This window comes from Cucumis sativus, unplaced genomic scaffold (genome assembly GCF_000004075.3).
Source record: "Cucumis sativus cultivar 9930 unplaced genomic scaffold, Cucumber_9930_V3 scaffold104, whole genome shotgun sequence".
NCBI lineage: Eukaryota > Viridiplantae > Streptophyta > Magnoliopsida > Cucurbitales > Cucurbitaceae > Cucumis > Cucumis sativus.
Window position 1 is genome coordinate 67,364 of NW_022279512.1, and position 15,527 is coordinate 82,890.

Here is a 15,527-nt window from a genome sequence, read left to right on the forward strand (position 1 = left end):
TCTACGGGAAGGACATTCTATACCCGTGTCGAGAAAAGGACTCGGATACAAGTCGCCAGAACCGATCCGTATAACTAAAAAGGGGAAGGAAAAAGTGGTTGACATCAATCATATAACTATAGAGGAGGATGACAATACTGACGTAAAAGAAGGTGATAATCAGAGAATCTCAGTATTTGATCGAATTAGACCATCTGTTGCACGTCCCGTAGTATTTGAAAGGCTAAGCATGACAGAGGCAGAAAGAGAAAGGCTCCAGTCAGTACCAAACCTTGAGAGACATTCGGTCTTTCGAAGGCTAACTACGACTCCCATAAAGGAAGAAAGCACATGCCATGCCTTGACAACTACAAGACCATCAGCCTTTGAAAGGCTAGGTGTGTCTAAAAAGAAAAATGTACAAGCACCCCGTGCTCCGATTTTTAATCATCTCGGGGATAAAGGATCACACGACAACATTGATTCCAACATAGATACAAAGAAGAAGGAACCAATGTCTCGTGTGAAAGTTTGGCGTCGAATTAAGCATACAGATGTCGATAATTATCGTAGTAAGAAGTTTCCTTGCGAGACAAAGGAAAATGGAGAAATTCATAGCAACGTTCCTTCTCGCATGAAAAGAAAAACTTTTGTTACTCTCAATACAAGTCAAGGTTCGTTAAAGGTAAAAAGACATGATGTTATACTAACGAATCCTGAAAAAGAAGGGTCGGAACAAGGGGAAGGTGAAACTTCATGTCATCACATCACCATTATTGAGGAATCAGAGACTGGAACTCATGAAGAAGACGCAGAAAATGCCCCACAAAGTTTAGAGGATGGTGGTCAATCTACTGTAGACGAGCTAAAAGAGGTGAACCTTGGTACAATAGAGGAACCACGTCCGACTTTCATTAGTGCGTCCCTCTCTAACGAAGAGGTGGATAAATATATGAGTTTGCTCACCGAATACAGGGACATCTTTGCGTGGTCGTACAAGGAGATGCCAGGACTTGACCCAAAAGTAGCAGTCCATCATCTTGCAATTAAACCCGGATATCGACCGATTAAACAAGCACAACGACGTTTTCGACCGGAGCTTATCCCTCAAATCGAGGTGGAAGTCAACAAGTTGATCGAAGCAGGATTCATTCGCGAGGTCAAATATCCAACGTGGATAGCAAACATTGTCCCTGTTAGAAAAAAAAATGGACAACTTCGCGTTTGTGTAGACTTTCGCGATCTGAATAATGCATGCCCTAAAGATGATTTTCCCTTGCCCATCACCGAAATCATGGTTGATGCAACTACTGGACACGAGGCGTTGTCGTTTATGGATGGGTCGTCTGGATATAATCAAATACGGATGGCCCTCTCAGATGAAGAAATGACAGCTTTCAGAACTCCAAAGGGAATATACTGTTACAAGGTGATGCCCTTTGGATTGAAAAATGTCGGCGCTACTTATCAACGTGCCATGCAGAAAGTGTTTGATGATATGTTGCACAGGTATGTTGAATGTTATGTTGATGATCTTGTAGTCAAAACAAAGAGACGACAAGACCATTTGAAGGATCTAAAAGTCGTGTTTGATCGCTTGCGAAAATATCAGCTAAGGATGAACCCTCTCAAGTGTGCGTTTGGTGTAACTTCAGGAAAATTTCTTGGCTTCATTGTAAGGCATCGAGGGATCGAAATAGACCAGTCCAAGATTGATGCCATTCAGAAGATGTCAAGACCTAAAAGTTTGCATGACCTAAGAAGTCTCCAAGGACGACTGGCTTACATCCGAAGGTTCATCTCTAACTTGGCCGGTCGGTGTCAACCTTTTCAAAAGTTGATGAGAAAAGGAGAAAATTTTGTGTGGGATGAAGCTTGTCAGAACGCTTTTGATAGCATAAAGAAATACTTGCTTACTCCCCCAGTGCTGGGAGCTCCAGTACCTGACAAACCACTAATATTGTACATTGCTGCACAAGAAAGGTCCTTAGGAGCATTACTGGCACAAGAAGAGGTAAAGGGAAAGGAGCGTTCTCTCTACTATCTAAGCAGAACATTAATTGGGGCTGAAGTTAACTATTCTCCTATCGAAAAGATGTGTCTTGCACTTTTCTTTGCCATTGATAAGTTGAGGCATTATATGCAGGCCTTCACGGTTCATCTAGTGGCAAAAGCAGACCCTATAAAGTATGTTCTATCCAGGCCAATCATCGCTGGACGCTTAGCCAAATGGGCGGTTCTACTCCAACAATATGACATTGTCTATATTCCCCAAAAGGCGATAAAAGGACAAGCGCTAGCAGACTTTTTAGCAGACCACCCAATTCCTTCGGATTGGAAGTTATGTGATGACCTACCAGACGATGAGGTTTTCTTCACAGAAGTTATGGAACCTTGGACTATGTACTTCGATGGTGCAGCTCGAAGAAGTGGTGCGGGGGCAGGCATTGTCCTCATTTCTCCTGAGAAGCATATGTTGCCTTATAGCTTTGCACTTTCCGAATTGTGTTCAAACAATGTGGCTGAATATCAGGCTTTGATAATTGGCCTTCAAATAGCATTAGAAATCGGAGTGTCATTCATAGAGGTCTATGGTGATTCAAAATTGATAATCAATCAACTCTCGCTTCAATATGACGTGAAACATGAAGACTTGAAGCCATATTTTGCTTATGCTCGACAATTGATGGAAAAGTTTGATAATGTGATGTTAGAACATGTCCCTAGAGTAGAAAATAAGAGAGCGGATGCATTGGCAAATTTAGCCACGGCCTTGACCATGCCAGATGATGTAACTCTGAACATACCACTTTGTCAACGATGGATTATACCCCCAGTTAGGCCTGAATGTCAGGAAGTGAACATGGCAACATCCTATTTGATTGATGAAGAAGATTGGCGTCAACCCATCATAGAGTATCTTGAACATGGAAAGCTTCCAAAGGATTCTCGTCATAAAATTGAGATACGAAGAAGGGCAGCACACTTCATTTATTACAAGGGAACTTTATATCGCCGTTCTCTTGAAGGGCTCTTCCTTCGATGTCTCGGAAAGGAAGATTCGGTAAAAGCTCTAAAGGAAGTACATGCAGGTGTTTGTGGAGCACATCAATCGGGACCAAAGCTTCAATTCCAGCTAAGAAGAATGGGCTACTACTGGCCTAAGATGATCCAAGATTCAATAGACTATGTGAAGAAGTGTGAGCCTTGTCAATACCATGCAAACTTCATACACCAACCTCCAGAACCTCTTCATCCAACTGTGGCTTCTTGGCCTTTTGAGGCTTGGGGACTCGATCTGGTTGGCCCCATTACACCAAAATCATCAGCAGGACATTCTTATATCCTAGCAGCAACAGACTATTTTTCAAGGTGGGCTGAGGCCATTTCATTGAGAGAAGCCAAGAAGGAGAACGTGGCAGACTTTATTCGAACACACATCATCTATCGATACGGTATTCCACATCGAATCGTGACGGATAATGGAAAGCAATTCTCCAATAGTATGATGGACAAGTTATGTGAAAAATTCAAATTCAAGCAATATAAGTCATCCATGTACAACGCAGCTGCGAATGGACTAGCAGAAGCATTCAACAAAACATTGTGTAATCTTTTAAAGAAAATTGTCTCCAAGTCAAAGAGGGATTGGCAAGAAAAGATCGGCGAGGCATTATGGGCTTATCGGACGACTCATCGCACCCCTACAGGGGTTACACCATATTCGCTTGTTTACGGTGTGGAGGCTGTCCTTCCTCTCGAAAGGGAAATTCCGTCACTAAGAATGGCAGTACAAGAGGGATTGACTACCGAAGATAATGTGAAGTTACGTCTTCAAGAATTAGAAGCACTTGACGAAAAGCGATTAGAGGCTCAGCAAGCATTGGAATGTTATCAAGCGAGAATGTCCAAAGCTTTTGATAAACACGTTAAACCTCGCTCCTTTCAAGTCGGTGATCTAGTACTTGCCGTAAGGAGACCGATCATCACAACAAGGCATACAGGAAATAAGTTCACACCTAAATGGGATGGACCTTACATTGTTAAAGAAGTTTATACAAATGGCGCATACAAGATCGTTGATCAAGACGGACTACGAATTGGCCCAATCAATGGTAAATTTCTTAAAAAATTTTATGCTTAATTTTGTTAGGTAAAAAAAAAAAAAAAAAGTTGAACTACGTTATGACTTGATCCCTATATTATAAAGGGTACGTAGGCAGCTTAAGGAAAACCTTAAGCCCAGTCCAGCAAAAAAAAAGTTGAACTACGTTATGACTTGATCCCTATATTATAAAGGGTACGTAGGCAGCTTAAGGAAAACCTTAAGCCCAGTCCAGCAAAAAAAAAAAGTTGAACTACGTTACGACTTGATCCCTATATTATAAAGGGTACGTAGGCAGCTTGAAGGAAACTTTAAGTTCAGTCCAATAAAAAAAAAAAAAGGAAGAAAGACAAATTACATTTAATAGAAAATATGATGAGGAGTGGAACAATGAAAGAATAAATTTTTTTTTATTATTATAAACTTCTAGCAAAAAAAAAAATTAAAAAGGCATAAGTAGATAAATAAGAGAAAGCAGAGAATCATGGAGTCCATTTAAAGTTCTTCAGCTCCTCTAGTGTGCTTTCTAAAGATTCACGAAGTGTTGATAGCATTTTAGCATCAATATCTCCAACGATCGGGGCACATTCGAGTTTGTCAATTTCCTCACAAGTCTTCGAAATCTCATGTTGCTTCTGCTTCAGCTCCAGGTCGTTCTTAAAAATTATTCCAGAAAGTTTAGCAGACTCAGCCCGCACCATCTTTAGTTTTGCCTCTAGTTTAGCCTCCTTGGCGGACAGTCGTGTAAGACGACGTTTAGCAGTGTTGGTCTCTGCCAATATACGATTCTCATCAACTCGCAGAGTCTTCACAAAACCTTTTGCCTCCGTTAGCTGAACATCCTTAGTTGATTGGAGTAGAAATGAGGAATGTATTTGATTATGGTTCTCGACACCTTGGAAGTAACCATTCACAAGCTCCCTCAAAACAATAAGGTTGTCGCTGCCGCTAGTCGCAATCGCATCAAAGATCTTATGCATTTCTGGTTCAAGACTACTCAGTCGTTCAAAAGGGGTACGAATGATCTTCTGTCGTAGGTTTTCCCATAAGGTTATGGCAGCCTGTCGTCGGAGGTCAGAAATTAAGCTGTCAGCACAAAAATGAGAAATCTCAGAAACTGTAATAGGCTCCGTGCCTTCCACTTTTTGAGGAGGTCCCTTGATCACAGGAGGACAAGCAGACACAATATTTGCGCCTATAGGTTCCTTAGAGTTCCCATTATAAGAAAGTACAACGTTACAGTCTTCTAGATTCGGCATCGACTCTAGGGTATCTTCGATGTGTAGGTCGTGATCACCTAAAGAAGACTGCAAAATAATATTAACAACAAGAAATAAGAGGAGTAAAGGAGAGAAAATACAATAAATAAATAAATAAAAAGGGAGACGAAAAGAAACCATGGGGGAAGGGACATCGAAGAATTGTGCAGCATCAGGGACCCGAATAGGAGACTCTTCATCATCGATCGACTGTTTGTTGGGCTTCTTGGGTCTCTTCCAATGGCGATCATCATTGCTGCTTTGACTGTCCTCAATACGTTTAGAAGGATGCTTGGTAGCTATCGATAAGCGGTTGTCCTTACCCACATTGTCAATACCACCTTTAATAAGATGTTTAAATCGTGTAGAAAGAGACAAATTATCCACCAAGCGTTTTGTCCCTCCCTCAATTTTCTCCACAAGTCGTTCATCAGTTTCATCGGAGCATATCTTCTGATTTCCACTACCAAAATTATGTTCAATCTTTTTTGTGGTTTTGGATTTGATGTGAGGGGGAGTAGGACGATCTATCAAATGTTGTACTCCTTCTTGGAGGTAATCACCGTGTTTTGCAAGCCACCAGACCTTATAATGAGAGGTAACATGTGTGTCTGGATTAGGGGCAGACACAGGAAGATATACTTGGGAAAGTGTATTCTCGCGAATACAAATCATCCAACAATATCGTACGTTAAAAAAATTGGCTTCGGGAATTTCTTCACCTAAGTCATATGGCACGTCTTGATAAAATCCAAATTGTCGGCTAAAGCGACAAGGACTATAAGGCTCAATAACTGTGGAGGATCCACATTGCGAAGATAGAAAACAAGAGCGAATGCTTATGAAAAATGAAGCATTCCAACTAATTAACTCTCCATCATCCGTTAAGAGTTCGTCCTTATTCTTTGTTGGAAGACACGCATGCCATGACACATACTTTCCCTTGTGGATATGTGTTCGAGCCTCAAGATTAGTATAATATTTGGCCCCACCTTCACCAGAAAATTCAACCATGCGAGGACCCCTAAGACTCCTAGGGGCTTTATAATGAGTGTTGAAGTAAAGAGCAAGCCACCCATGGACATAGTGAAGAGGAAAACAGGCATTTGAATAACCAAGTGATGAAGTAGAATCATGAACTTGGCGTAGGCCACTATAAATATTAGCTAAAACAGGGACGGCAAGGCTAAATGTGTAGCCTTCCGCCATGAGGCTAGCAACCTTAAAAACCTCCGGACGAAGGGAAAGTTGCTTATCAGGGAACACAAACACACATAGCCAACAAGAGAGAAATGCCGCTAGATAGGTTTTGTCCCTATGATCATCAGTGACGCTTAAGTCAAGGAACACTTTGAGTTCAGCTTTAGACCAGTCAGGACGTCTGATGGGAATTCCATCTGGATTATGAGTTGAGCGAGGGCGAGAAGTCTTTTTAGGCTTTCGAGGAGGCGGTTTCGAATACTTTACCTCAGATCGTGTAACCCAAAAAGAGATCCATTCACTTACAGTGATTTGAGAGTGATCCATGCGTTGAGAAACAATGCGGTAATAGGCTGCAAATAAATGCTCACAACTTCTTGGACATACATCAGGTGATCCTATTAAGTCTTGGTGGCAAGGAATGCTTTCTTCATAAAATCTACCTTTAATCGAGAGTCCTCCTAGTATCCATAAGTCCCATAAGGAGATGGACATCTCACCAGCTGAGGTGTGAAGAGTGTTTGTTGAAGGACACCATGCCTCGCAGAAAGCCCGATCAATGTCACTGTTGCGATCATATGTATATAGGGAAGCCATCACAGCATTAAATAGGGAGGCTCGCTTGAGTACTGCCGTATTTCTAGCAACAACGAGCTCTAACCACTCCCAATAATGAGGAAGATAGTAAAATTCTCCATGTACCTTGAGCACATTTCCCCAACGAATTTTTGGGTCGTTTATAATTCGACGACCCAACGTTGATTCTGGATCCTCATTTGGAGGCTTGTTGTGAATCGAAGACTCCAGAAACCAAGATTTTAAAGATGAATTTGGATTTACAAACCGTTCCTTGGACCATTTAGGCAAAAAGATAAAATTGTCCTCGGGTATTTGAGAGTCCATAATATTCTCATATGTCCCCTCTCTCACAGGAAGAATGATCCCTTCCTCTAAAGATTGATCTACGTCCTTCAGGATAATTAAACACCTTTTGGTCGAGTCAGAATACTCAGTGAAGTGCACCATGATGAAAAGAAGAGTTCCTGCAAAATAATAATAATAATAATAAGAAGAAGAAAAAAAAAAAAAAAAAAAAAAAAAACCAAAACCAAAAAAAAAAAAAAAAAACAAAACAAAAAAAAAAAAAAAGAAAGAAAGAAAGAAAGAAAGAAGAAAAAGGGGGGGAAGAAAAAGCAAATGAAGATTGAAGCCCGACGATGACAGAGTCGATTTCTCCTACTAGGGCGATAGATCTGACGGCAAAAGCCCGATCGTCCCTAGAAGAAGCTCAACAAAGTCATTTCTGCAAACGAAGATTGAAGCCCGACGATGACAGAGTCGATCTCTCCTACTAGGGCGATAGATCTGACGGCAAAAGCCCGATCGTCCCTAGAAGAAGCTCAACAAAGTCATTTCTGCAAACGAAGATTGAAGCCCGACGATGACAGAGTCGATCTCTCCAACTAGGGCGATAGATCTGACGGCAAAAGCCCGATCGTCCCTAGAAGAAGCTCAACAAAGTCATTTCTGCAAACGAAGATTGAAGCCCGACGATGACAGAGTCGATCTCTCCAACTAGGGCGATAGATCTGACGGCAAAAGCCCGATCGTCCCTAGAAGAAGCTCAACAAAGTCATTTCTGCAAACGAAGATCGAAGCCCAACGATGACAGAGTCGATCTCTCCTACTAGGGCGATAGATCTGACGGCAAAAGCCCGATCGTCCCTAGAAGAAGCTCAACAAAGTCATTTCTGCAAACGAAGATTGAAGCCCGACGATGACAGAGTCGATCTCTCCAACTAGGGCGATAGATCTGACGGCAAAAGCCCGATCGTCCCTAGAAGAAGCTCAACAAAGTCATTTCTGCAAACGAAGATCGAAGTCCGACGATGACAGAGTCGATCTCTCCTACTAGGGCGATAGATCTGACGGCAGAAGCCCGATCATCCCTAGAAAAAAAAAAAAAAACAAACACACACACACAAAAAAAAAAGAGAAAAAAAAAAAAGAGAAAGGGAGAAGAAAAGTTTTCTATACCTTTCTGCCGATTTGATGAGGAATAAGCGTTGGATGAGGTATAAGTGAGTAGGGTATGAGTCTATTTATAAGCCCAACAAATCCAATTCCTAAAAGGATTAGGAATGATATTTAATTATTTTTTTTTTTAAAAAAAAAAAATCCAATTCCTAAAAGGAATAGGAATGATTTTTAAAAAATATATATATATAAAGAAAAGATAATCCAATTATCTTATTTTATTTTAAATTATTTCTTTTTTTGGATAAATCTCAAGTTAAACTTTTATTGAGATATTTAAAATATTTAAAAATTTCAACATTTTTAAAAATATATACATATATATATATAAATATTCTCAATTTCAAAATTCAAGTTAAATTAACTTGCATATATGACCTCTTTTTTATCATGAATTTAAATCGGAGCCATAAATCCAACTTTACCTAAGATTGAGGACCTGATTTTTTTATCTCAAATTAAAATTGGTCATTCCAAATTCTTATGCATCCCCAAGACAAATTAAGGTACGGTAGAAACCTTATCCTTATTTCAAAATTAAAATTTTGGTTATATTCCAAATTTTACTTTAAAAAAAAATCATCATCATATTAATTTTTTTTTTTTTTTCCCCTCAAATAAAATTAAGTGGGAAATAAAACTTTGAATTTTTTTTAAGGTTTGGCCATATTCCAACCCTTATTTTAAATTTAAATCAAACTCACGTACTAAATTCATAGTTTGATTAATTTGATATGCTGAATTGAGTAAAAAAAGAAAGGCTCGTACTTTGACTTCAAATTTATCTTTTCCGAGATTCATTCACCCATATACGTGCATAAATCTCGAAAAGGGGGCATTTGTTGAATAAGAAATTTTGAGACCAATCACAAGTTGCCACATCATTTATTAAGTTAATGATGAAAAGTACAAATAATTAAATTTGGGACTAATTAAAATTGACACATGCCCCAAATTAAAGAGTTAAAATAAATAAATCGGTCATTCTAATAATGCCACATGTTTTCATATTAATCGTTGGATTAAGTTAATCATTTTAGTTCAATTAAGCCAAAAAAAATAAGCTTAATTGAGCCCAAAGACTAAATATAACCTAAGTCCATATGGTTGAGCCCATGGGTCTGGTCCATGGACCAACCAAATTCAAACCCATAAAGCCCACCAGTGAACTCTATAAATAGAGGAATTCTCCTCATTTGCAGGGGTTGGAAAATTTTGACTCTAGAAGATCCAGAGAGAATTCTTCCAAAAGCTAGAAGACTCCCTAACTTCTGAAGTTGACCACCCTCGAAGATTGAAGCTGTTTTGAAGATACAAACTTTCTTCCAAGACTCCAACTTCAAGAACATCACGTGCTCCGCTTCCTCAAATCAAGCGTAAGCATTCAACCAACTTGAAGAACATCACGTGCTCCGCTTCTCCAAATCAAGCGTAGACGTTCAACAAACTTCAAGAACATCACGTGCTCCGCTTCTCCAAATCAAGCGTAGACGTTCAACAAACTTCAAGAACATCACGTGCTCCGCTTCTCCAAATCAAGCGTAGACGTTCAACAAACTTCAAGAACATCACGTGCTCCGCTTCCTCCAAATCAAGCGTAGACATACAGTTGAGAGAGAATCAGAGGATCAAATTCTAGAGATTGAACCGCATCGCATCAAATCAACAAAAATACAACATCAACCCAAGTTCAAGTCCACGAATTAAATTTCTCCGGAAATCTCGTGCGAACAACAGTTTTTTTCTATTCTTTTTTACATATATTCAATATATAAAATATCAATTTTTTGAAAATTTCATATAGGATTATTAACAAGTTTAACAAATAGATAAAATGATTTTCAACATTATTCTAATACTATGCTTTAAATTATGTAAGAGATAAATCTCTATAAATCATAGATGAATTATTTTAGAATGGAAAACAATACAAAAATGTGAGTGTTGAGCAAGAAATTTTGACCAATTAAATTACGTCACATCATCACAGTAAATAATGATGATTATACTTTTGTTTGAGTTTGGATAATTAAGTTACTCAACCCAACCCAATTCAGATCCAACAAAACAAATGGGCTCAAGCCCAAGTCCAAGAATCAAATGGGCCCAAGTCCAAACTCATCTCGCAAATGGGCTCAAATCCAAGCCCAATAAGCAAATGACCCCAATTTCACCTAAAGCCCATGAAATGTCTATAAATAGAGACCACTGTCATTCATTTTAAAAGGGGTCTTTGGTTGAAAGAAGAATTGAAGCTCTGAAGAATTGAAGATTCAAACTTCTACAAGCTCTCAAGACGTGCAAGTTTGTATCAACTTCGAGATCAACAACTTCTGAAAGATTGAAGACTTGGAAAATTAAACTTTTCTTGGATTCCAGAAGATCGAAGTTCAAATCAACGTGCAACTACAACATCCTGAAGATCGAAAATCAAAAAGTTCTAAGTTTTAACTTATATTCGAGAAAAAACATCAAAAGAGTAAATACTAGAGGTTGTATTCACAATATTCTTTAATATATAAAGTTCAACTCCACGAAATACATTTCTTCAAAATCTCGTGTGAACAGTTTGACACGTCCAGTGAGACAATCTCTACCTTTCATCTCTTTCTCTTTTAAAGAACATCTAAAGAAATCATGTCGATTGACGAACAAATGACATCGGCAAGCAGCCAAATACTCACAGCCGCTCAAGGGAGACTCAATCATCTGAGGAAATGTCATCCTTTGAGGCCGCAAAGAACATTTGGGAGCAACTGTCCAAGCCACCAAAAGGTGGAATTATAGTCGAAGAAAATCCTGTGATTGACGAACAAATTTCCTCCTGTGAACGCTCGAATGAGAAGATGCCTCATCCAAATATCATGTCGATTATGGTGACTGACGTGGATACAAGTGAAGACATAATGACTGAGCTTAAAAAGAAGATCAACAGGCTCATGAAGGTCGTTGAAGAAAAGGATAATGAGATTGCATCTCTCAAGAATCACATCGAACGTCATGATGCTGAATCAAGTCCTACACATACTATCAAAAATACTGACAAAAGGAAGACAATTATGCAAGAAAGTCAACCACAAAATTCAACCTCAATTGCATCAATATCTATTCAGCAATTGCAGGAGATGATTGCAAACTCCATCAAAACTCAATATGATGGACTTGCTCAAACTCTCTCTCTATATTCCAAACCATATACGAAGAGGATCGACAATCTCATAATGCCGAATGGATACCAACCACCCAAGTTCCAACAGTTTGATGGAAAGGGTAACCCAAGACAACACGTTGCTCACTTCATTGAAACATGTGAAACTCCTAGTACGAGAGGAGATTTGTTGATAAAGCAGTTCGTTCGAACTCTGAAAGGAAACGCCTTCAAATGGTACATCGACCTGGAACATGAATCCATTGATAGTTGGGAGTAACTTGAGGGGGACTTTCTCAATCGCTTTTACAGCACCCAGCGTATCGTCAGCATGATGGAGTTGACAAATAGCAAATAGCGAAAGAGGGAGCCAGTCATCAACTACATAAACCGATGGAGAGCTCTAAGCCTGGATTGCAAAGACAAGCTCATAGAAATGTCTGTAGTCGAGATGTGCACCCAAGGCATGCATTGGGAACTTCTCTATATTTTGCAGGGGATAAAACCACGCACGTTTGAAGAGTTGGCGACTCGTGCCCATGATATGGAACTAAGTATCACTCGTAGAGGAGCAAAAGATTTTTTGGTTCAAAAAATGAGGAGTGACAAGAATTAAATTGATGACACTAAAAAGATTACAGATAGTGTCATAAATGAGTCTATGGTTGTTCATGCAACCCCTTTGAAATCTTTCTCTAAAAGAAAAGAAACAAAATTTGAAGGAAAGCATGATAGAGAGGAAAAGCGACGCCCTTAAAGAAAGACAAGAAAATTTTTATCCATTTCCTGACTCTGATGTTGCAGACATGTTAGAGCAGCTGTTAGAGAAGCAACTTATTCAACTGCCAGAATGCAAACGACCGAAACAAGCAGAGAAAGTAGATGATCCTAACTACTGCAAGTACCATCGGGTCATTAGTCATCCTGTTGGAAAGTGTTTCGTGTTGAAGGAGCTGATTATAAAGTTGGCTCGTGAAAAGAAGATCGAGTTAGATATGGATGAAGTAGCTCAGACAAATCATGTTGCAATTGAGATGACTTCAAGTGTTCCGCCATCAACACACCTTTATGATTAATGGAAAAACTTGGTCCAGTTTGGGACTTTTGAACCTGTACATGTTCGATTCCAACAAAGGATCGTGACAAAGAAATCTCAAAACAAAGAAAAGCCTATTGAAGATGATTGCGAAGGATGGATAGTCATGACTCGTAAAAAGGGGAGACAATCAATTTTCGTACAAACGAAGTCGCACTTCCATCAGAAGCATGGAAAAGGAAGCAACTCTCGTAAAAATGAGAAAAGAAATAAGATGTGGAAGTCTAAGCCTATCAAAGGAAAAGACGAGGACTTCATCCGACATCGACGGTCGATAACTTTGAAAGAATTTCTCCCAAGAAGCTTCCTTGATGATCATCCAAAGAAAGTATTAGAAGTCCTTGCATGTCATGTTGTCAGTATAACAGAAGTCGACAACAATTATGCATCTTCTGAAGAAATCGACAATTCAAATGAAATTAAGCAAAGGACTTTTGTCTTTGATCGTATCAAGCCTTCAATTACTCAATCTTCAATTTTTCAAAGATTGAGTATGACCATGAAAGAAGAAGAAAACCAATGTTTAACATCTACTTCCACTCAAACTTTAGCTTTCAAAAGGCTAAGTATCTCCACATCAAAGAAATATCAACCTTCAACATCTGTTTTTGATAGACTAAAATGACAAGTGATCAACATGAAAAAGAGATGAAAACTTTGAAGGTAAAATCACTTCATGAAGAAAATAATGGCGAGAAGATACGCAGTTGTGTCTCATCACGCATGAAGAGGAAGTTATTTGTTGACATAAACACAGAAGGTCCCTTGATCGTGAAGCCAAAAATTATTATATTCACCAATTCTACAAATGAAGAAGGTGAACAAATTTTTTACGAAAATATTTGTTAAATGTGTAAAGCTCCTTATCGCAAGAGCCTAAATTGCATGATGCTCTTAGTCCACAAGAGCTTAAAAGGTGAATAACAAAAAAAAAAAAAAAAAAACAACTCAATTGAACTACGTTATGACTTGATCTCTGTGTTATAAAAAGGATACGTAGGCAGCTTAAAGATTACTTTAAGTTCAGTCGCACGAAAAAAAAAATTATGCTTCATCGTGATGATGTAATCTCAATAGAAAATGAAATTCATGAACAGTTACAACAGAAAAGAAATGGGACAAATGGGGCAAAGTCAAAGTAGCGAGCTCTACCTTTTCTCGCAAGTGTTGCAGCTGAAAAGATATTCATCTTCATCTTCTCTCAAGTGTTGCAGCTGAAAGGATCTTTATCTTCACCTTCTCCATGTGTTGCAGCCGAGAGGATTCATCTTCACCTTCTCCATGTGTTGCAGTCGGAAGGATTTATCTTCATCTTCTCCATGTGTTGCAGCCGAGAGGATTCATCTTCATCTTTTCCATGTGTTGCAGCCGAGAGGATTCCTCTTCTCCCACGTATTACAACCGAGAGGATTCATTTTCATCTTCTCCCACGTGTTATAGTCAAAAGGATTCATCTTCATCTTCATCTTCTCCCACGTGCTGTAGCCAAAAGGATTCATCATCATCTTCTTCCACGTGTTGCAGACGAGAAGATCATCATTTTCATCTCCTAGGTGTTGCAGTCGTTATCATCTGCATCCTCGATGTGTTGCAACCGTCATCATCTACATCTCTGATGTGTCACTGCCGACATCATCTGCATCTTCGATATGTCGCTGTTGTCACCATCTGCATCTTCGACGTGTCGCAACCATTACCATCTGCATCTTCGACGTGTCGCAATCGTCAGAATCTCCATCTGCATGTGTTGCAGTCATCATCATCTGCATCTCTGATGTGTTGCAACCGTCATCATCTGCATCTTCAATGTGTTGCAGGCGTCATCATCTGTATCTTCGATGTGGCTGTCACCATCAGAATCTTCGACGTGTCGCAGCCGTTAGAATCTTCATCTCCATGTATTGCAGTCATCACCATCTGCATCTTTGATGTGTTGCAGTTGTCATCATCTGCATCTTCGATGTGGCCGTCATTATCTTCGATGTGTCGCAGCCGTCACCATCTACATTTTCGATGTGTCGCAGCCATCAGAATCTCCATCTCCATGTGTTACAGTCATCATCATCTGCATCTCTGATGTGTCGCAGCCATCATCATCTGCATCTTCGATGCGGTCGTCATCATCTTTGATGTGCCGCAGTCGTCACCATCTGCATCTTCGACGTGTCGCAGTCATCAAAATCTCCATCTCCATCTTCGATGTACGAATCTTCATCTCCATCTTCGTCTTCCATGTGCTCCAGTTGGTCGAATCTCCATCTCCATTTTCGTCTTCGATGTGTCGCAGTCAATTGGATCTCCATCTTCGATGTGTTGCAGCCGATCGGATCTCCATCTCCATCTTCGATATGTGGATCTTCATCTCCATCTCGGTCTTTCATGTGCTGCCGTCGGTCGAATCTCCATCTCCATTTCTGTCTTTGATGTGCCGCAGTCGATTGGATCTATATTTACATTTTTGTCTTCGGTGTGTTGCAGTCGATCAGATCTCCATCTCCATTTTCGTCTTCGATGTGTCGCAACCGATCGGATCTCCATCTCTATTTTCGTCTTCGATGTGTTACAGCCGATCGGATCTCCATCTCCATTTTTGTCTTCGATCAAGCTTGGTGTGCTCCACCATATAAATTGACCAAACTTCGTATAACATTTTAATCACACTTATGTCCAAATGCATAGTATGATTAAATTGACATATTAACT

General features: G+C 39.6%; 1 protein-coding gene across 1 annotated transcript; it reads right to left on the reverse strand.

Moving 5' to 3' along the window:
• Positions 1-4,477: 4,477 nt before the first annotated feature.
• Positions 4,478-7,634, reverse strand: LOC116405439. Its single transcript, XM_031889452.1, has one exon. It carries the CDS (start codon positions 7,567-7,569, stop codon positions 4,567-4,569), a length of 3,003 nt encoding a protein of 1,000 aa, XP_031745312.1. The 5' UTR covers positions 7,570-7,634; the 3' UTR covers positions 4,478-4,566.
• Positions 7,635-15,527: the final 7,893 nt, after the last annotated feature.